The 22269-nt window shown below is 38.8% G+C and overlaps 1 protein-coding gene across 2 annotated transcripts in view; it reads right to left on the bottom strand.

Moving 5' to 3' along the window:
• CPEB4 (cytoplasmic polyadenylation element binding protein 4) overlaps positions 1–21728 on the bottom strand; it is a 51919-nt gene extending 30191 nt beyond the window's left edge. For both annotated transcript variants that reach the window (XM_016208784.2, XM_016208785.2), the window contains exons 1-2: positions 19970–21728; positions 5521–5602 (exon numbers count right to left, since the gene is read on the bottom strand). In XM_016208784.2, coding sequence (XP_016064270.1) covers positions 5521–5602; positions 19970–21094 — 1207 coding nt within the window. In that variant the 5' untranslated portion in view covers positions 21095–21728. The remainder of the gene's footprint in view (positions 1–5520; positions 5603–19969) is intronic.
• Between the last annotated feature and the right edge of the window lie 541 nt (positions 21729–22269).

Below are 22269 nucleotides of genomic sequence, written 5' to 3'. Positions count from 1 at the left end.
AGTAGTCTTTTCTCAAATCACCACAGGCAAACTGATATAACTGGAAATAGGTTAAATACTGTAAGAAATTATACCCACCACCACCACTTGAAATAAATCATTTTTCTATTGTAGCAACAGGACTTATTTTAGAAAGAGCTTCTCCTTTAGAAAATTTTATTTATTCTGAAATTCAACTTTATAACTCAATGATAAAAAAGTTAGTCCGATATTCAGCAACTCTCACAGCAGGGTTCTGGAGCTATCTCAGTCTACATAAGCCTGTATGCACTATCTGTTCTAAAACGTCTGTATCAGTGTGCGACATCTGTTCTCCAACACAGAGCCACATGAATGCAGTCTGGGACATAGGAATATTAGGAGAATTGTATATCAAAGGAAAATGTAAGGTTTCCTGGTTATTATTTATGGTGTTCTTTTTAAGTAGCACTAATTTCATTCCCCCTACGGTAAAGATACAGAATTTAAATAATTATCCCAATAGTCACTCTCTTACAATGACAAAAAAAAACTTATAAAAAATTAGTACAACAGGCTTTGTGTATGAAACTTTCAACTGAGTTTCATGATTTTCTTCTAGAGAGATTATTATAAATTCTTTTGCTTAGCAACAAAGAAAAGAGGCACAGATGGATCCTCACTTGCCCACTCACTTATGCATTTGTTTCAAACCCACAACAGTGAAAAATAGGGGGGAAGGGCCCCCAAATTTAATGTGGAAAAAAAGAAAGAAAAAAATACCAAAAGGGTTTTTAAATGCAAGGTCACAATACCCTGGGCGCTCGGGAATTGAATACATAGCATATTTGAAGTAGATCCAGCTCCTGGATTCTTATTAAATGAACGCATGGAGCAAGTGAGGCGGCGCTGGCTAAGTGGGTAACACGCTCCCACTGCTTACTGTATGCAAGCCAGGTCTCTTGGGTGCCCTGGGGATGCGAGGTGTGAATGACTGGAGCTTTAACCAACTGCATTTCTGAATGCGGTCACTATCACTTACATTCAACTTAGGGATTTAACATGTCTGACAGAGAGGTTGGGGTGGATGTGCTGAGCTCCTCCTTCCAAAAATTGAAAGCAAGATATTCTGTAACAATATGCAAAGAAAGAGACACCAATTTCACAATCTGCTGGGGGGAAATAAGATGATATTCTGACTCCTGACTTAATTAATACCTGAAGAACAATTGTGAGGTTTTGACAGCGTACAGACTGCCTTTGTTCCGCCAATAATTCTGCTGTCTCATTTGGCTCTAGTGAAATGAAGCAAATTGTATCTGAACTTGTTTCATATATAGGATACAAAATACTCGACCACTACTATGAAAGGGTGATGGGTCTACTCCATCTAACATATGATCATTTTCAAGCACTATTTTTTGTCCTGATTCCAGTGCTGTCTCATCTGTTCCCAGTCCCCAAATGACCACTTGTGGTTGATCTGTGTTCCTTTATTCCTGTCACACCCAGGAAAGAGAAAAAAGCTCCTCGGCTTTCAGAGGTCTCTCCTCTGAATATGCACTGGACGCAACACTGCTTCATGAGGCTTTATTTCACTGTGTCCAGCCTATTTTTCAGAAGGCTGAAAACAGATGTGCTCACATGTGGTTTTAATCTAGTTCACGCTGCTCCATTTCTAAACAATAAGTACCAATTTCACAGGCGAGAAAAAATACAAACAACAGCAAGATACAATATTCCTCAATAATCATCTGAACATCAACCACAGTAAAAGATTCTCCTGTCCCGGTGAAGAAAGCACTTGCTAAGGCCAATAATACTGCAGCAATGCGCAAGCTGCCAGCTGGGAGATCCAAATCCAAACTCGGTCTGTAGCTCGGGCTCTTAGCTATGAAACTGGGTGTGCAGGAAAGAAAATGAAGTCGTCTCAGGGGAGGAGAACCGTGGACTGCCACCGGCTTTGGTTATGGAGGAGGCAATCCACAATTTCGCAGATAAAAATAACACGCAGGCGTGCCAGCTGATGAGAGCAAGGACATGGAGATAAGGCAGAGGGAGGACCCTTTTCCTCTCAGAGCTAAACCTCTGTACATGGAGAAAGCGATAGGAGCCCTCAAATTCTCAGAAAAACTATTTTTAAATAAACTGTAAAAATACTAATGTAAATTATGAAATGAAGGCTAGGCACTCCTTTTGCATATTTATTAAAACATTAAAAAATAGATACAAGGTTTTCAACAAGCCAGTTACAACCAACAACACATACATAAAGAAACTCAAAAAACCATGCTTGAAGGTTCCTGGGCATATTAAGCATTTTGCCATCTGTTGATGGCAAAAATAAAAATTTTAAACCCCACTACCTTAAGGGAGATTTTTTTCTCCCCAAAAGTAAAAGGCAAATTCAGTTTTCTGTTTGTTCGTTTTTAATTTAAATAAGATTGTCATACCAATTCATTCAACTTGTAGTTCTTGTACAAAATTCAGGCTTTATTATTTAAATATATACACACAAATCGAATTTCTATGAGGAATCACAAATGAAAGATAAAAATAAATGGGATAAATTGTAATATATTTTATGAATTATTTTTAAGATAAAATAAGCCCAAATATAAAATTTGCCTCCACATGGTAGAATCTTTTTAAAACAATTCTCAAGTTAATTCTTTTAAGTGAATTTTTATAGTTTTTTCTGAGTGGCATAGCATTCTCCACCAGTTTCATGGAATTCATGCCCATTTTCTGTTTTCCCTGTTGCTAAGGAAGCAGAGCACATGGAGAGCCTATTCATTTTCAAAATGGATGGTCAGGTTTTATATTATTATTTTAAAAGGATGATGTGTTATTTTTTTAAAAGATATTCAACTTTTATTATCACCTTTAAACCAAATCTCACAAAACGAGCAGAACCACTATTCAAAGCAAACATACTTTCCCAACAGGTACCCAAATTGATAAGAGAGTTTGACAAGAAATGGTCTTCCCCAGAGCAAAACTCCATTTGGTGGTGATAGACTATAGTGATATAAAGTTCAGATCCTGGTTAATAAATATATATGTCAAGCATAACTATAATCTGCCATTTCAGGACATGAACTCATCTGTGAATTCTTTATGGCTCTCTGAAGGAAACAATACACAAAGCTCATTTAATATACGTAAGTCACCTTGGCACTTCAACTTAAATTGAAACTGGCTTTCTCATTTGATAAGCATGAGGACAGACTGAATAGATGCTCAGTAATAATCAATACTGTTTATTGAGTGTCTTCTATGAACCAGGCAGCATGCTAGATTTTATAGACACATCATTATTTAATCCTCACAGACTGTGGTGCAGAATGGCCGTTTCCATCCACACTTCCTCTTACAGATCACAGTTTTATAAAACTTCTATGTTCCCAGACAAGGCCAATCAGATTTCACTTTTTCTGTCATCAAACTTAACTTTTGATTATTCCTACAGAATAAGATGACAGAAACATAATTTAGGTAAAAATTGGTTAGAGGATATTAAAAAGGGAAGGTAGACTAAAGGCAGAACTTTACACAAAAATCCAACAATAAGAGAGAAGAAATAAACCTGAGAGAGATCCTGGCTATGTCTAACAAACTAAGAAAATGCTACTGTTAATCCTATTAAAATGCGTGCAAACTCTTTTTTAAAAAAATGTATTTATTGTTGACGGTATTACAGATGTCCCCCAAACTCTTTTATCTAACCTAAATACTAGTTAGAGGCTTGCTTCTTAGAGCATCAAATTAAACTGTTTAATACTGCTGCTGTTTGTTGTTTGTAAACTGTGTTTTCTGTAAAAAAAGAATAGGCACTTATCATGAAAATGAGTTCTAATTATTTATTATCCCTGTATCTAAGACGCTCTCCAAAAACAAAAAAGAAAATGAAAAAAAGGAAAGTTGCTGAAGGAATCAGATGCATTAAGAATAGACAAATGTCTCTTAGCTACTTCTCTGTTCTATATTTTTAATTTGGAAATAATTATAGATTTGCAGCAAGTTGCAAAAAGCAGAACACAGAGATCCCATGAACCCTTATCCAGTGTGGCTTAAAGGTGACATCTTACTTGCCTAGAGTACAAAACAGGGAACTGACACTGGTACAACCCACAGACCTCATTCAGATTTCTCCTTTAGCTACTTTTTAAGAGTGTGCAGTTGCTCTGGTCTAGAAAGAACCTTAGACTCTGCACATTTTTCTGATGGGAAAATGAGCAGAAAAGTGAAAGAGGCTGAAGGACTACTCAAAATCAGTGCGCTAAGAAGTGGCCAGAACGAAGTCAGTTCTGCGTGAGAAACCATCTTTCCAGAAACAGCGTGCTCGGTTAGTCACCCAGCAGAATGCCACAAGGACATCAGCGAAGACCTTCAAAATGATCTTATTTCAAAGTTACCTCATCAGATGGATGCATATTTTTTCACATACTATTTTCATCTCTCCAGACTACAAAAAGCTTTCCTCATTAAAAAAATTACCATTATTCACTTGCTGGAAAATACTTTAACTGCATCCATAATATGATAAGCCAAACAAAAAATTTTTTGAAACTGGGCCAGGCTGGTCACCACTTGACATAACAGGCCACCTTGCCACCTGTGGCCTGGTCAGTGTGATCTGCGTCAGACACAAAGCAGGCTCGTAAACACTAAGCAAATGTGTGAGCGAGTGTGAGCGAGGTGTGAATGAACAGACCAATGAACAAACGAGCAACTTAAGTGGGGTGAACAAACATGCCAAACAACCTAACATTTCTTAAAAAGGCTTTCAAGTAAAATATTTTCTTTTGTGGGGTAGTTTTCACAAAATCCGAGCCGGAAGGGCCCTTAGAAACACCTATTCTGGTCATTCTCAACCCTGGCTGCATGTGAGCGCCAACTGGGACATTAAGTAAGAATGCCAAGCCCCGCCCACCCATGGGACATGCCCAGGCGTCTGCATGTTGTTCTTAGAGCGCCCATTATAAAGTCCTTACTGTAAGGGTGACTCAAAATCCCTTGTTATGAAGGTGAAACTGAGGCCCACTCAAACTCAAATGTCTTACTGAAGAGAGCAGAGACAGTTAGCAATAGAGTTGAGACTAGAATCCAAGCAGGAATAGCACTATTTTTTCTTAATACATGGGAAATATTTCAAGAACAAAACATCATTTTAACTTTGAAACTGTTGGCCATTTCTAAAAATGTGAAACTAGGCTAAAAATCTATCCACATTTGATCTCTTCTTAGTGTACAGTCCCTGTTATGGGGGTACGGACATGAGGGCTAAGATATAAAAATATGAAGTGTATGGCTCACGTCCTTCCAGTTAACTGCCCACCCTAGGCAATGAGCACTCTGGTAGTTCTCTTAATCAATATTATGATGGGCCTACAGTTGGTGGCTATCAAATATTTAACAAAAAGTCCAACATGCATAAAATTGATGGACCTGACTAGATACAACATATGAATCCAAAATATGTGCCATATTGTCAATCAGATTATATAGATAGTACAAATTTTAAACAATTAAAATAAAATAGTTACATTTTAAAATTACCTTTAATCGAATCATTTTCAGCTCTCATTATGTCAATAAGTGAACTCTCCAGGGAGTGCATGTCGAATGTCCTGGGGCGATCCTGTAACACAAACAACCACAAACCACTTTTTAAAAAAGCATTTAATTATAAAAGAGGACAATAAACTGCATGGGAGGGGACACAGATAAAAAAGTGGTGATTTTACTCCCTCTCTGTGCAACATACACTATCACTACATTTTATTTTGAACACTTACGAAACATTAAAACCACAAAAGTTAAGTACCTCGGGCTCAGCAGAGTGATTTGATGTCTAGTAATCATTTCAATAGAAGCATTACTTTTGCTAATAAAACAGAAATGATTAAAACTAGTTAAGAACATTCAGTAAATGTAGAAGTAAAATTTGTAATCTTTCTCTGCCGCTTAAGATCTCGATAGGGTGACAAAGCTGTCCAAAGTGGGTCCGGCCGGCAGTTACTGACTAGGCGTCTACACGTGCTATTCGGAACAGCTCCATTTTCTTACAAGCCACAATTTGAAAATAGTCCTCAAATGTCTGCAAGACCACTAAGAGGCAAAGCAGTCTTGATTTTGCTGCCATTAAAATTAAAGGGAAGAGAGGGTGCGGAGGACACCACTGGTCGAAACCCTGGCTTAACAAAATGCATTTCAGGAGTGAGTGAGGGATCTTAAAATACACAACAGCGCGACTGCTCTGGCATTCTTCTGGATGAAAAGTACTAGCGATAACTAAAATTAAAGCTTAGCTTGATACATGAAAAGTGGGAGATAGAAACATTTTCCAATTAAACTCTGAAAGGAGGCAGTGACACACACTTCTGACGCACCTTATGCATAAGCACAGACACACACAGACCGTAGCCAGAGTAGTAAGAAAAAGGAATTTGACCAGCAGAATTCCATAACCTTCTCTTCAGTGGTATTTTCTCTTATACTATTTTTTAACTCAAAGATCTTCATATGCAATGCACTGAGAAGGACTTTCAGGCTTTGTATAAATTCAGAAGGAAACAGTCTCAGCAGACTGCCGATGCTAAGAGCAAGGGACAAGACCCAAAGGCACAAGAACCACATCCTTGCCATCGCTGGCCTAATATGTACTCCTCCCCACCATCCAACCTTATGACCAATTATAATTACTATAAACTCCTTTACACTTGTCCAACATTTTATTTCTTATCATGCTTTGCTAAGTCAGAGTTCAAAAGCCACATATTTTGCTAGACCTTCTGTTTTCAGAGAGTGCCTAACATTTATCATTTTTAATTTATACCTTCTAGCTGATCTTTTCTGCCCACTTTTAACCTCTAATTAAAAACAAAAACTAAACTAAAATGTGTCTGTGCCATTAGGAACCAGGTAGAAAAGTAGACACTAATAATTCCTTAACCCAAGAATAAGAACAGCACCAAGCCCGGCCGGCGTGGCTCAGTGGTTGAGCATGGATTTAGGATCCAGGAGATCGCGGTTCGATTCCCAGGCAGGGCATGTGCCCAGGTTGTGGTCTCAGTCCCCAGTGGGGGGTGTGCAGGAGGCAGCTGATCAATGACTCTCTCATCATTGATGTTTTTATCTCTCTCCCCCTCTCCCTTCCTCTGTCTGAAATCAATAAAGACATTAAAAAAAAAAAAAAAAAGGAACAGCACCAAGATGGTTTTCCTACCCAACAACCAAAATGCCAAATCAAGAGCTCCTTGATTCCCATAGTTCATTCTTTGATTTTGCCTTTTTTGATTGCTAGTTGGGCCAAATATCATAACCACTGATCTGTTTTCTAGGATCTACTTCCCAGAAAGTAAACAACTATAAAATAGAAGCCTTGTTGAATGACAGCTCTTCTTGACTGATCTTGAGCTGATGACCAAAGCATGAAATCAGCAGAAATTGATGGCATGAGCTCAGACACTAGGAAGCCCCAACGCTACCACTGGCGTGTCATGTGAACTGGGGCACTTCCATCCTCTAGATCTCTCCCCTGATCCGAAAAAGGAAAGAGTTTGATGAGATCTCTAATGTCCCCTTCCTACCTCCAAAACATATTTGTAGTCTAGCTTTCCCATATCCTTAGTTTGTGCTCTCCCAAGAGTCACAGTTTAAATTATGATGATGATTATGGCAGGAACAAAAAATGTGAATGAGAATTACTAATCAAAGTTTATCACTTTTGCCCACAAAAAGCTGGGTGTCAATGACAGAGTAATGCAAAATAACATGCTTAAAAAAAATCTACTTAAAACAATTCATTGAGGGGGATGTCCTGATTTCAAAAGAAAGGTCAAAGAATCTATTATGAAACAAAAAACACCAGCAACTATATTTGCCTCATGACTGCTGGTTTCTCTAGGCAACCTACAGGTAGAAAAGCAGAATTGTCCTTTGTTGAGCACCTACTAAGTACCTGCCTTATTCTAGGTACTTTATTAAGAGTGTCGAAATTAATCCTCAAACCTCCTTATTCCCATTTTAATGATAAAAATCTAAAAGTAAGGAAAAGCCACAGTTTACAGCACAGAGAGCTCACTGCATAGCTCAGCGGTGCAGTCAGGAGTCACGTCCAAGTCTCACTCCAAAGCAGGCAATGCTTGCTTGGATGAATGGTCATGGCAGTCAAAGGACCACACTAACCAAGGCATCCATTTGAATAAATGGGACTCTGCTCAAGGGTCCGGGGGGCAGAACTGTACTGGCTAGTGTCTGACAAACAGGAGGCACTCAGATATTACCCATTAAACCAAAGAAAGAACAAAATGTACCTCTAAGAGTAACACAGGGTGACACTAGAGATACTAAACACATGAGGAAGAAGCCTTATGTTCCTTCTTCCTGATGAGATGACAGACAGATGTGGTGCCCAAATTAGTGACCCATCAGAAAGGTATCTCTAGGTTATCTACTAACAACCACAGGAGTAGAAGTGATAGTAACAGTAATAATAATAACAATAACAATAATGCCAGCAGCTAGCATTTATTTCACTCCAATGCTTTGCACGTCAGGTCTCATTTATTGCTCACAGAAAGCATATACAACATGTCATTACTGTCCCATTTCACAGATGAAGAAACTGAGGCTTAGAGTTATTAGTAACTTTATCAAAATCAGGTAAAAGTGGAGGCAGAATGTGAAGGAGGAACCAGGCCTTATGACACTAGAACATGTAGCTTAATAATCATGAACGAAAATAAAAGAGCACCAATTATTTTCAAGGCTCAGCAAAGCAAACTTGGTTACAGTGCTTGGACCTCATTTTATTTTGTAATCTTAATTGTTATATTTAATATATGGAATTGCATGTCAGTAACTGATTGGTTTCAGTTTCTGTCATCTCTATTTCACAGGGCAATTCCTAAAGGGAAAAGTCATACAAGTCACTATGAAATCAAAGTTGATAAAAATAGCTTTCTGAAGACACAAATTAGTATTTCAAAGAACAGGCAGGATCTGTCCTTTTATTATATACACCTGAATAGTCTTGTCATGACAAAACAGGAAGGCTTACATCAGCATGTGACTGACGTGACACAGCTTTTCACAACATTCCAGAAGCAGCCACAGCAGCACAGGAACCACCGGTCTATTACTATCAGAAGGAACAACTCGAATCAATTAGGCCACAAACCAAAATCCTCGCTTGCGGTTTGGGGTTTTGCTGTTGTTGTTGTTAACGTTCAGATAGATAATCTAAGCCAGAGTTTCTCATCCTTGAGAGAACATCAGAATCATCTGGAGGTCTTGTTGAAGCATGGGTTACTGGGTCTACCCCCAAAGTTTCTCTTTCAGTAGCTCTGAGCAGGACCCATGGGTTCACATTTCTAGCAAGTTTTCAAGTGAAGCTAGGCCACCACACTTTGTGGACCACTGAGGTAAGCAACTCCACTGAACAGGTTAACTTCGTTAGGTTCTTGGGGGTATGATTTATAGCTTACATCCTGGTTGAGCAGTCATGACACAGTCGAGCTTAAATATTCCACACAAACCATTTTAAGGTTTCCTTATTGAAGAGAAGTGTTCTCCTCCCAAAACCCAAAACAAAGCCCTCTGTTCCACGCTCTAAGGTCCTAACTTGGAAAGAAATTACAATCAAGTTCAATTTCAACAAATAAACCACCATGACCATTCTATTACTGACTCTTGTCCTTTTATACTTGAGTTAGTATGCTTTGGCATACTAGACTGGCTCTAAAACAAAATATAATTGACTGCATGTAGCCACATCATTAAGAACCAAGCCAAAATTCAGCTACTCCCTCCATTCATTTTATTCCTGTAAAGACAGACATCAGAGTGATTGACACCTCTCAGAATGCTATGTATCTTACTAGCCTATGGAAGTTTCTCTTTCTGCCTTAAATGTTCCCTGGTGAAGAAGGGAAAGGAAAATATTTTGTTTTGAAAATACAGTCTATGCCAGTGTGTCAAAGAGGTGCCTAAATAAATAGGAAGTTTGAGATGCCAGTAGAGCCTGTAATTAATCAAAGGTAACTATGAGAGTTTTAACCAAGATTTTCCAAAATGTAAATATTTTTCTTGGATTCAATATTTAAGTCCATAGACATCAAAAGTTGACTACGTGGCCCTGGCTGGGTGGATCAGTTGGTTGGAGCGTCATCCCATACATCAAAAGGTGGTGGGCTCGATTCCCGGGTCAAGGCACATGCCCAGGTTATGGATTCAATCCCCAGTCAAGGTGCATGGGAAAGAAACTAATGGATGTTTCTTTCTCACATCAATGTTTCTCCCTCCCTCCCTCTCTCAAATCAATAAAAAATTAATTAAAAGTTGACTCTTTGGTCAACTTTCAAGATTCCAACTCCAGATGATCCACATATTCTTGTGCAGGGGCAAGTCCGTCTTTCCCTGTGTCCCCTAGCATGCTAACATCCTACGTGATATTGACAAGCTCTTTACAGCTATCTCCCCACTGGACTGCGAGCTCTCTTACCCCCGTAGTCACAGATTACAGCATGTGTGGCACACAGTAAGTCCACCATCATTGTCTCCACCAATATAGAAGTGGCTAACATGTTCCTCCTGGCTCAGTGTGCATCTTATATGAGCTATGTATCATTCACATAAATCAGCTCCTCACAACCATCATGTGAAGTGGGTTCTATTAGCATCCCCATTTTAGGCAAGTGAAGTTATGAGAAGGTAACTAATTGCCCTCAAAGTCACACAGTAAGCGGTGGAGTCTGACTTCAGGGTAGACTCTCAGAAAAGTGATCAATTTAAATGAACCTTGTCTAACCCAGAAATTTCAGTCTTTTAGGACCTGTAAGATACAAAATCCTTCAGTGCATACAGGGCCTGCATTCTGAGAACAAGCGTCGGAGGTTAAAGTCAAAGAGGTAAGTATCTGCACATTTAGGAGCATCTCATATTTCTAAGCAGCTTCCCTCGTCAGTCAGTACCTTCTCATTATGACCATTTTATTATGAAGGCAAAGAGTCCTACAGATCAAAGGAATGAATGTCCTCGGTGTTGTACCCTGGTTGGACCAATAGCTCCATTTGCTCCCATGTGAACTGACAAATGAGATCTCTCCAGAAAGCCTATGAGAAAATTTTCTTTTATTCCACCTTCACTAAAGAAACCATTTTCAGCATCAGAAATCCTTAAAGCGGTAAACATTTCTTGTCACCACTTAGCTGTATTAAAAAACAGACTGGCATTCTCGACTTGATTACTCAGTTCCTGGATCAATAGTCCCCTTCTTCCTGTTGACCGTTGTTCTCACCTTGCTTGGCAGAGGGAAGTAATTAAAATCCACCCCAAGACCTGCGTTTAAATCACCACTTACTAGACAAGTGATCTTGACACTGCGGCATCTGACTGCTGATTTCATCAGCAAAATGAGGATAGCGCTTTCCATATAAAATTGTGGTGAGGAGAAATGAGATCACATACGTGACAACCTGCGCACAATGCCCAGCAGTTAGCAGACCCTTTCAATAAATATTCCCTCTGCCCCTTCTCTCTGATGCAATGGCAAAAGATCCTGAAAATGCAGTGTTGTCTGTATCTGAATAATTCAGCTGTTCTTTAATATTTCCTGTAACCCATTTTCACAGAGATCAGCAAAGTGAGCCAAAATCTGTAAACCCCAAAATATCAGTATATGATTTATCCTACCTAATAAGCTATTCAGGGCAAGTGGTCATTAAGGGAAGTAGGTAAATACTACTAAAATTCATCCCTAAGAAACAAAGTAATGAGCACCGTTCTGGCCACACCTCTGTCTGGCTCCTACTGGCTGTCAGGGCTCCTGCGCTCCATGCCTGCTGGGCCTGATCAGGGCCCAGTCAGCAGCAAGAATGGTCATCCACATGCACACTCTTTATTCATAAGCTGAAGCTTGTGTCCTACAGGGCTTGAAACCCATGTCATCTCCTCCTTTGTGAGCCTTGACAGCAACTGTCACAAAGCAGCCTGTGCCTAGTGTCAGCCTTTCTGGGCTCTCACAGTTCCCATCCCCCACATCCTTAGCTCTCTGGAGTCTTTGAAGCAGAAGGTACTTCTCAGCACTCAGGCACAAAGCAAGAGGCAACCAGACGTTACACTTCATAGGGAGAAGGAGCACGCTTGCCTTGGTCATGCACTCCCTCCCATGGACCACTGGAAGCACCAAATATTTGTGGGCTGAAAGAGAGCAAGAGATGAAGAGGTTTGATGCAGACCAAAGGCCCGCAGAGACCCCAAACCTCTAAATTCCTCTTAAAAACCAAAAGAGTCATCCAAAAAGCTCTCAGTCCTGTCCTGTTCGATCTTCTTTCAGAGACCCTCCAAAATCCACAGAAGCCTGTACCTTGGGACAGCTGGGATGGAGAGAAGAAAACTGGCCAATCTCCTCCCACGGTTTTGGTTACCAGCTGATGTGGTACTACTGCTGGATTTCTTTTTTTGTGATGCCCACATGACCACCAGCATCGTTTCCCACCCAGAGGGCGGTTTCCTTCGAGACTGGCACCAGGTCGAGTAGTCAAACAGGCTGAGCAGATGCAACAGAAATATGGGCCTTGCTTTAGTTTTAATCTTTCTTTTGAAAACGAAAGAGAAACATTTTTTGTTTTTAAGAGGAAAAAAACCTCCTTATAATTTAGAAACATCAACTAAACCATTTACAAATGAAATGCTACAATACCTGGGAAATTCTTCGAAATATCATGAATGGGAGGGAGAGGGTTAGGAAGACAGATGGAAGAGGACTTTCCAGAGCTGGTAATTGGTGAAGCCAGGTGACATGTACACAGGGATTTGCTCTATTTTGTCTACTACTGAATATGTTTACATTTTTTCATAATAAATTTAAAAGACATGGGGGGAATATCTTTACTCAAAGAGGAAAAAAACCAGTTGGTCACTAAATTTTTCAGCATGAAAGTATCATCTAAGCTGATTCCCATTACTGTTTAATTACAGTGACTATTTTCAAAAATTATAGTTTAGTTTATAAAATTTTTCTTTAAAATTAAGCTCACATTAACACACACCCATTGTACAATGGTTTTCACATTTGAAGAAATTGTGCTATTTGCAAGATTTTGAATTAATATTTCTATTTGATGATTTGCTTTCTTATAACAACAGAATCTTTCGGAAGCTAAACATTAGACATATTTCATTGCATCCTCAAGGACACTAGACAAAAAAAATGAGAAAATGAAGGATCAGAAAGGTTGATTGGCTTGCCCTAGATCACATTGCTAGTAAGTGGCAGAGCCATATTTGGAACCAGGATCTGAATTAGGAGATTTCTCTGAGTAGCAATATTCTTATATTGGTTTTGTTTTGGTGTTTTTTTTTTTGGTTTTTTAAGGTTCTTACAGACAGTAAGATGACAGCAGCTATTTCACTGACTAGCATTTGAAGTAATCCTCAAACACAACTGGAAGAACTATTATTAAAAGTATGTTATATAATATTTAAATACAAATATGGTTTTCAAATATATAACTCCGAAGGACTATGATTGGGGTATATCTGGTAAATATTCAGCAAACAGAAAGTGCCCAATCTAATTACTCCACAATATGAAAACTACTTGTACAGGTTAAGGCTTTACGTTTCAATCTTTCCGTCTGTAAATGTGAGAGAGCACCTGTAAGTGGCTGATGAGTGTTTCTTTGATAGGTAGTGGGACCTGCATTCTGCTACCCACAGGTTAAAGTTTGCCTTTTGTGGTACCATTCTGTTGCCAAACTTAAATAAGCACCTCTGTGTATAAGGAAGCTTGTACAAGTATGTATTTACAAATGTGACCATTAATAAAATATTTAGAAATGCCATTTACACATTGTTTTTGTTATACCTCAAGTTGAATGTTAGTTTACCTTAAAGTTTAAACAGCTCATGGGTTAAAATAAAAGGAAACTATTTGGGCCTGCTAATTTGTTCATAATGAGAAAAAAAAATGTATGTTTGGTATCACTTAAAGATTAGAACAGATCAGAAATATATTAAACAAATCAAAAGAATTTTTATGAGATATCTACTCCTATGATTAGACCATAACATAGCAGGTGCTCAATAAATATGTGATAAGTAAATTAATTAAAATATGAAAAGGAAAACTCAATTCCAGGATAAAAGCTAAAATATACCCAATTCAAATCTATTGGTAGCTTTTCCTATCTCTTAACAAAAAAATCACAAATTCTTCATTAAAATATAGTTTTCTTTAACATATAAAAATGTTTCAAATTTCTGAAAATAACAACTATAGACAAAATCTTTCAAAATACTGAAAGATACAGGCTACCAATGCTAATGACAGTTTAGTTACGTATACAATGATAAAACTGCTCTTCAAGAAAATTAGTAATTCTGCTGAAGGTTTTATCTGTCCTGGGTTGCATCTAGTTTATTCGAAAGGAATTCTCTGAGAAGTAATAAGATAAGCAATACAAAGACCGTTCGAACTGTTCACAGACTCCCAAGCTACATTTGTAATTATTTTAATTTCATAATTTAATTCAATATATAGAGATCCATACTTTACACTTTTTAAAAAATTTAAGCCATCTACCATGGCCACTACTCAAGGCACCACACAATAACCCATCACCATCAGGTGTCATCTTGATGAGGAACTGTCTTCCTGAATCTGAGCAATCTACTCAGGGTCACATAGCTAATTAGAGTTCAGAGTCCAGCTTAAGTCTGAACCCGTACTGTGCTTCACTCTGCTACACTTCTGAACACAAAATAGCCTTTCTTGGTAATTATTCAAGTTCCACCTTCAGAAACTGATTAAAAATAGGATCAACGCCTTTATCTTTCTATCTACTAAGAATTTTCTGAAAACCTAAAGTGAAACTTCTGTTTCAATAATACAAAATCTGATGAGAATCAACACTAAATTTGAAGTAAAAAAATTATATACTGCTATACATTTATCATGGTAAAATACAGCACTTTAATTTCTGCAAGAACAATTTTCTTTGAACAAGTAAATATAAAATGAATTTTGTCAGGTAAAATTAAGATAAATGCTACAGTTACGGGCTCCCTGCCTTAAAGAGAAACACGTTACACACATGATCTTATCTGTGATGGGACCAAAAACCAAGGTAAAATAATAGTGCTGAAAAATGTGATGATGGATCCTCAAGCTTATTTTCTTTATAGCAGCATAGAGAAAAGTCCTAAGAAAAATAAAATTAGACTTTAAAATTCAAAGTAGACATGTGAATGTTAAGACTACTTTTCCATTTATTTCTCATAAACACTGACACATATTATTCTCAAAAGCATAAACTCACAAACTAAGTATGCACCATCTTTCTAGTTGCAACTAGCAAAAAAGCACAACAGTAGGCTTGCAATGAACAGGGTTTTCCTGAAAGATGCTGAACAACGTGTTGATCCTATTCCATGGCTTCTCTAAAAACAACAAAATATAATAAAAAACTCTACCCAAGCCAAATTCTATTCCATCAGCAAAGCAATTAAACCCAGTTAAAAAGCTTTCTACAAAAAGGCATCAAATTGCATCTGGTAGGCTTTTCCCAGAGTCTCAATTCTGCTGGAGCCAGAACCATCCAACCCATATTTTACAGTAAAAAAGTTAGTTTCCCCTCTTCTCATGTAAATAAATAGTCAAAGACAATGTTTCCTTTGCAAAGATCCCTCTGAAAACTATATTAAAAACAAAAAATGTAATGAGGTTGCACTTTGGACAATTTAATATTCACCATGACTTTCAGAGCTGAAGCAACACAGTAAACTTTCTGTTTTAAAATATAAGATGGCATATATAATTTTAAGGATCAATAAACTGACAACACAAGGAGAGTTATTAAAGTGACATAAATTATTTGCCTGGTTAAGACAATAAATCGTGGTGACTGTGTCTAAAGTAAGAGCAAATAATCTCTAAGTCCTAAAATGTCTCCCTATCACTCAAATTTTAGTGCTGTTTTTGTCACAGATCCTGTCCCCCCTTTTTCTCTGCCTACTTCCTGGTTCTTAGCTAATAGAGGTGGGAACATAACGGAGCTGAAGATAAGAGAGTATCAGAACAGATACTACCCAATTCTCCTATACTTTCCGTAAGGACAGAAGACCTAGGCACCCCTCCAAAGAAATGCTGTATTCAAATATAAATATTGGCCAGTGCCCCAACATACTATTTGGTTTGGACATCAGCATTCCAGGATGTGCTTGGTAGGATGGGGCGGATTTCCCCCCCAATGTAAAGGTCAAATCATGTCTGCAGTCACATGGATATGGATCTTGTTTCTTCATTTTGAAATTGGGACAATAAAACCAGACCTCACAGGGCTGAGAAATCTTACATAGGAAGTCAGATGACATATGTGAAAGCACCTAGCTCCATGCCTGGTATGTAATATGTACTAAAAACAAAGAAAAAAAGATTGACTTGAATACTAAGTTCAACATTTAAAAGTTGATAAATACATTCTATCATTTTCTACTTTGAAAATGTGATCTATAATCAGCCTTTGATCATCATGTATCAATTATTCTCCATAAAAGTTTCCCCCTCATGCCCTGGGAGGTGTTCCCCCCCGCCCCCCCCCCTCACCTGTATTATGCCTATGTGAAGAGGCGCTATAGTGTAACGGTTAAGAGCCAAATCTTGCGTGTGAATAGTAATAATAATAATTTCTACCTTGTATGATTGTTGAATGAATTAAATGAGTAAATACATGTAAAACACTTAGAATACTGTAGGCATGTTAGCTACTATTAAATATATATTAGTTTAGTTTTATCTGAAAACTGGATTTGAGGTATGTTATCTGAATTCACACAATGAAAACTTTAAGTTAAGCAAAAACAGCTTAGAAACAAAGTTTAATACAAAAAATCCCAAAGTAGAATGTCTTGGTATATCAGTTAGCTGGAGGATTTTCACATATTTGGAATCTTTGCTCCTGCTCCATAAACAGCAGGTTAAGACTGGGGGGGGAAACCTCATTAAAAATGTTATCATTAATTTTAATTCACTGTATGTACTCAAACCTGCATTAAACAAACATAAAAACCATTCTGATTCATTTCAAATGAAAATAAACACTGCCTAGTATTAGTTACATTTCAGGTAAATGATTTCCTTTTAATATAACAATACCCTATGCTAGCCTTTGATTGAACACCAATATTATAAAGTAGCTATGTAAGCTCTATCCTGTAAGTCTCTAGTAAATTTAAAGATCTCTCTTATACCTAAGGAATAGCAATTGAAATTGAATTACTAATATCTATAAAATTTCTTTCCTAAAATTAATAGTGCTCAAAGTAATAAATTTAAATGAGAGCAATGGTTTTTTTTTAAAGGATGTATTGTGGTAATAGTGGTTTAAATTTCACAGTAGCTTGTTTTAGGATCAAAAGGAACTTAGAAATCACCTAGGTCACCCCCCACATTTTATAAAGAAACTGTCCCCCCAATGCTATGATACTGATTGATAGGGCCAAGACAACAACCTAGGTCTCCTGGCTCCAAGGCAAATAAATAGTCCTTCAAGTTTTTTCATATCAAATTTAACCAATTCATACCAACTCAAAACTATTTTTTGTGCCAAATAATTAATTCAAAAGAATTATTGTTAAAAAAACCACACACAAGCACACAGAGAACTGCATTCATTCAAGTAAGCACCACAGCAGTCAGTTTACTAACTTATGATATTTTAAAAACCCAATTAGGAATTTCTTGTTATAAAGAATTTTTTCAAAGCACTTATTTTTATTTGTGACTTTCAAATCACCCCAATACTAAAGCCAGAATACTTATTCATGCCTAAGTGTCCCCCTCCCCTTTCTCCTCAATCTCTCTAAAAAACTGTGGGGACAGTGAGCAGAAATCAGCAATTGACTTTCTAATCCTACCATATTTGAGCCAGGTATATTGACTCCTTTTTTCCAACCTCAGCATAATAGATAACAATTCTAAGGGATGAGTTAGTTTCTAACAATATGTTTTAGTATCAATCTTAGCCTATTTTATTATTTCAGAAGCCAACTTAATAGAAACCATCTGATCGAAAAGATTTCACTCGTTAAACACATTCCATTAGCCCCATAAAAATATTAGTCATGTGCATACATGTATAGTTTATTCATTTTCTGAAATTTTTATTTTTCCCAAAGTAAGCCTTTACTATATAAAGTCAGTAAACTGAGAGTGGAAAATAAACCATGAAGTCATTCCATCAGTGTATAGTAGCAAAATAAAGAAAGAACAGTGTATTCAATATTCGATTCTGAGCCAATCTTAATCCAGTAAAAATGTATAAAATGCCATCTTAGATTTTTAAAATTAGCAATAATATATAAGTAATGCAAAAAAGTTACCTTTGCATTAAATATTCCTTAAATTTATATTCAAATAAATATCAAAAGCAACTTTTTAAAAATAGACTTCACAGGATCGCCAATGTTTTAAACAGCCTTTATCTGACCACTGAAACACAGTAATTGCTCTCTTCAGTTTGAGTAAAATCCCTTTCTGAAAACAGAAGCCAACAGCTTTTTTATACTTAGACAAAAAATTATTTTAAAAAAATCTAAAACTAAATTTAACCAAATATTTGAAGATACATCCTAACCATTATTACACCTGAATTCTTGGCGGGGGTGGGGTGGGGGGGTATTTAATTTCTTAGAATGACACAGTGTTTTCTTAGTAAACTTCCCCCACCCACCACTAAATAAGCTATTAATTAAAATAGATAATTCTGCTTGTAATTTGTCTTAGCCCTTGCAGAAAGATCTCTAAAATAACCCTCTGGCTATAGCACATGTATGTGTGTACACATGGATGTACACAGATGTTTTTTAATCCTTATTTAACCTAGAGTTTGTACTCTTATGAGCTATGTGGCAAGTTATTATGGGCAAGTTATTATCTTTCTGATACTCAATTTTCTCATCTATAAAATGGGATAATAATTGAACTTACCTTGTCGGGTTGTTGTGAGGACTGATTCAATATAGCTTATTATCTCATATAAATTTCCTAAACACATATAAATGATCATACTCCCAAAATATACAAAGTTAGTGGGGCATCTGATGTTCAATTAACTGTGCAATTCCCTCTATCTCGTATCTATCAGCTACTCCGGCTGCTCATTAATTCAAAAACATAAAACAATGTGACTTGCAGAAAAGGGGAAAATGGTGACAAGAAAGACAGTGATCCTGGCTGGATCTATTTTTAGACCTGGTTAAATTATCTACACCCCTAGTGTTAACACTGGAAAATAAACAAATGGGGGAAAGGCATCATAAAAAAGTCACTCTGAGATCTAGTTTCATGGTATTCAAAAATAAATGGGCATGAAGAACACACTTAGGTCATTTCTCTAGCAGTCCTTGCTGACACAGGCAGGCCAGAAACTGCAGAGAGGTTTAAAAGGAAATTAATGAGTTCAGACTGTTCGCTGCACGGTTCAGAGAGGTTCCAGGTGTAAAATGCAGGCAGTGAGAAAACTACAATTTAAGGGTTGGTTTTCAGTGACTTGCTACCTTACAGTGGAGAAAACTGAATTTTTTTGGTCATATAGTTACTGCACATGGATAGAAAATGCTCCTCGGTCTCCACAGAGAGAGATATTTATATCTCTGTATTACTTACTGTCTGGTAAATAAGTAGGGAGAAACCACCCTGATTCTCCTGTCAGGCTGGAAAGGTCTCACAGTTAATAATTACGACATCACTAGCTAGCTACCTGGTATTAATTATGCCAAATCATACAATTACCTATGGGAAGATTACAATGAGAAATTTACCAAAGAAACAGCTGAATATTTTGTTCCAAGGTGCACTACTCTCCTGCCAAAATGACGTCCGATAACTACCTCACATTCTAGGAAGAGCTCTGATAGGAACGTGGACAATTCGAACTCTCTTAGATGCCACACCAGGCCACTTCCCTATTCATCTTAACCTACTAGTGCGACAGAATCTTACCGGAAAAGGGAAGATGTTGTCAGCCCTGTTCAGGCTGTCTTCCATCCAGGACTTGGGCGCAAAGGCAGAGCTGGGGCGGGCGTACTTCTGGAGCTGAATGTGATTGCTTGCGAAATTTTTCTTCAAAGGCGAGATGGAGTTCAGGGGCGTTATTCCTCCATTCAGCCCTCGGCGGTGATCGCGGCCTTGGGAACCTCCCCAGCCACCATATCCACCACCTCCAGGGCTCCAGGAAGAAGAGGGTGTAGGAGAGGGGCTCTGGTAGCTGCTCCATGGAGAGGGGGGTTTGTTAAGATTATTCGCCAAGTGCGGCAGCTGGTTAAAAGCAGCATTTCTGTGTGTGAACGGCGGGGGGTGGGGACTGGCAGGAGACCTCCTCTGCTGCTGATGCTGGCTGTGGTGATGCTGGAAGTGAGGGTGATGAGGGTGGTGCTGGGAGAGAGGCCCGATCTGAGGGGAGAAGCTGCCTCCAAAGCCAGGGCTGACATGATGGGGGAAATTTTGAAACAACAGAGCACCGTTATTAGCCGAAGCGGCTGGGACCCCCCCCTGGTGAAAGAAACTGGCGTCTTCGTTGATGACTGTGGAGGAGGAAGGTGCGATGGCTGCTGACCAGTTACTGAAGCCAGTGAGAGAGGAGGCGCTGGACGTCAAGGGCTGGGCCGAAGTGCCTAGCCCTGCAGCTTCTTGGTAATCAAACCCTGTCAACACTGGTGACTCCATTCTCATCTTCTCCTTCCCACTGCCGTTTTCTGAAGAGCTGTCCCCTTGGTTTTCTTCAGATTTTGCCTTCTCCGTTTCAGGCAGTATTCCAGCTTCCTGACCTGGGCTGGGGGACAGCTGCTGCTTTTCCAAGGGGTCTTGCTGCTCCTGTTGCTGACTTTTGGCTTTTTCTGACCCCAGGATCTCATCCTGGATGTTGTGGGTCGCCGGAGCAGGGAAGAGCCAAGCTGACCCGGCACTGCTGCCATTGGCAGCTGTGTTATTATTTATAAAAGCAGCAGGGCTGGGGGTGGCATTTTGGTGATGGTGTGGAGGCTGCAGATGTGGGTGGAATCGGACTGGAAAAGCAGATTTATTCCCAGTATTGCTTTGCACTAGCACTCCAAACCCGTAATCCCCCATTTATTATTCTTAGGAGGCAGAATCTTACAATAAAAAAAACACAAAAAAAAACCTGATATCTCACTCCTTTGTATCCTCTGCCCAAAATTTGTTTGCTTGAAATGTCTTATTTGTAGCTAGCTCAAAGATTGTAGCTTATCACCCTAAATAGTTCCGATTTGGAATTCTGGTCTCTGAAGGGGGGGGGGGACAAAAAACACCACAACTAAAAACCCCCAAATCTCTTAAAACACTGACACGAATCCAACCGGGCTTATTTCAAGGAGGGAATAAAAACGAAGCGGGTAAAAATCAAGTCTTTGGTTAGTAAAATAGGCGCTTTCTCTTTCCAAAGGAAAATGCACATGAATGACAGAAACACAGCTTCTCAAGCATCTACGGATGTAGAAGAATAAGCATTGCGCGGAGTAAAAATATAGATATATATAATTTAACAATCACATATGGTCTTCCTCAGCAGTTTAGATTCACTCACATAAAAATCAGACTCGGGCTGAAAGGGGAGAATACGTTCTTTTCTTGGCAGCTTGGTTAAAAAAAAAAATCAGGAATAATTTAAGAACATTATATATTATATATTTATATATATAGATTATATTAGGTGATCTGGGGCGGGAGGCGAATTCCTGGTTGCGGGAGAGGAAATCAGCATCGGCTGAGGGGACGGTGGCCGCAGGGAGGCTTCTGCCGCTCCTGGTCCTGGTCCTGCGCTTTCACGGGGTGCAGTTCTGGCCTCTGGGGCTGTTCCTGAGGCTCTGGGTGCAGATCTTGCTGCGGTCGCTGTTCCTGGGCTCCCCCCGGCTTCCTTTCCCCCATGAAATGGGTTGGAAACGCCCGTTTCTCCCTCTTAGGGGGTCGCGATCGGGAGGGATTAGCGAGACTGGACGGGGACCAGCGGGCGGCCCGGGGGTGCGGGGACCAAGGGGGCGACCTGGACGGTCCTGCGGGCTCGGCCTCTTCCCCTCTCTGCGGCTCCGGGGTGTTTTTCCCTCATGGGACCCAGGGGCGGTTTGTTCAGTTCTCAGTTCGATTCTCCGCAGGGGGGGGAGAAGAGGAAAGAAAGGAAAAACCCACTAGTGTCGTTATCCTAAAAGAGAAGGGCCTCCCCCCGTTGCTCGTTCTCTTTTTTCCCCCCAATTTTTTTTTTTTTTTAACTATAATTTAGAAGGCTTTTG

Source organism: Miniopterus natalensis, chromosome 4, assembly GCF_054644295.1.
Source record: "Miniopterus natalensis isolate mMinNat1 chromosome 4, mMinNat1.hap1, whole genome shotgun sequence".
NCBI classification, from domain to species: Eukaryota; Metazoa; Chordata; class Mammalia; order Chiroptera; family Miniopteridae; genus Miniopterus; species Miniopterus natalensis.
Note: the sequence above shows the minus strand (reverse complement) of the source record. Positions and strands in the feature narration are given on the sequence as shown.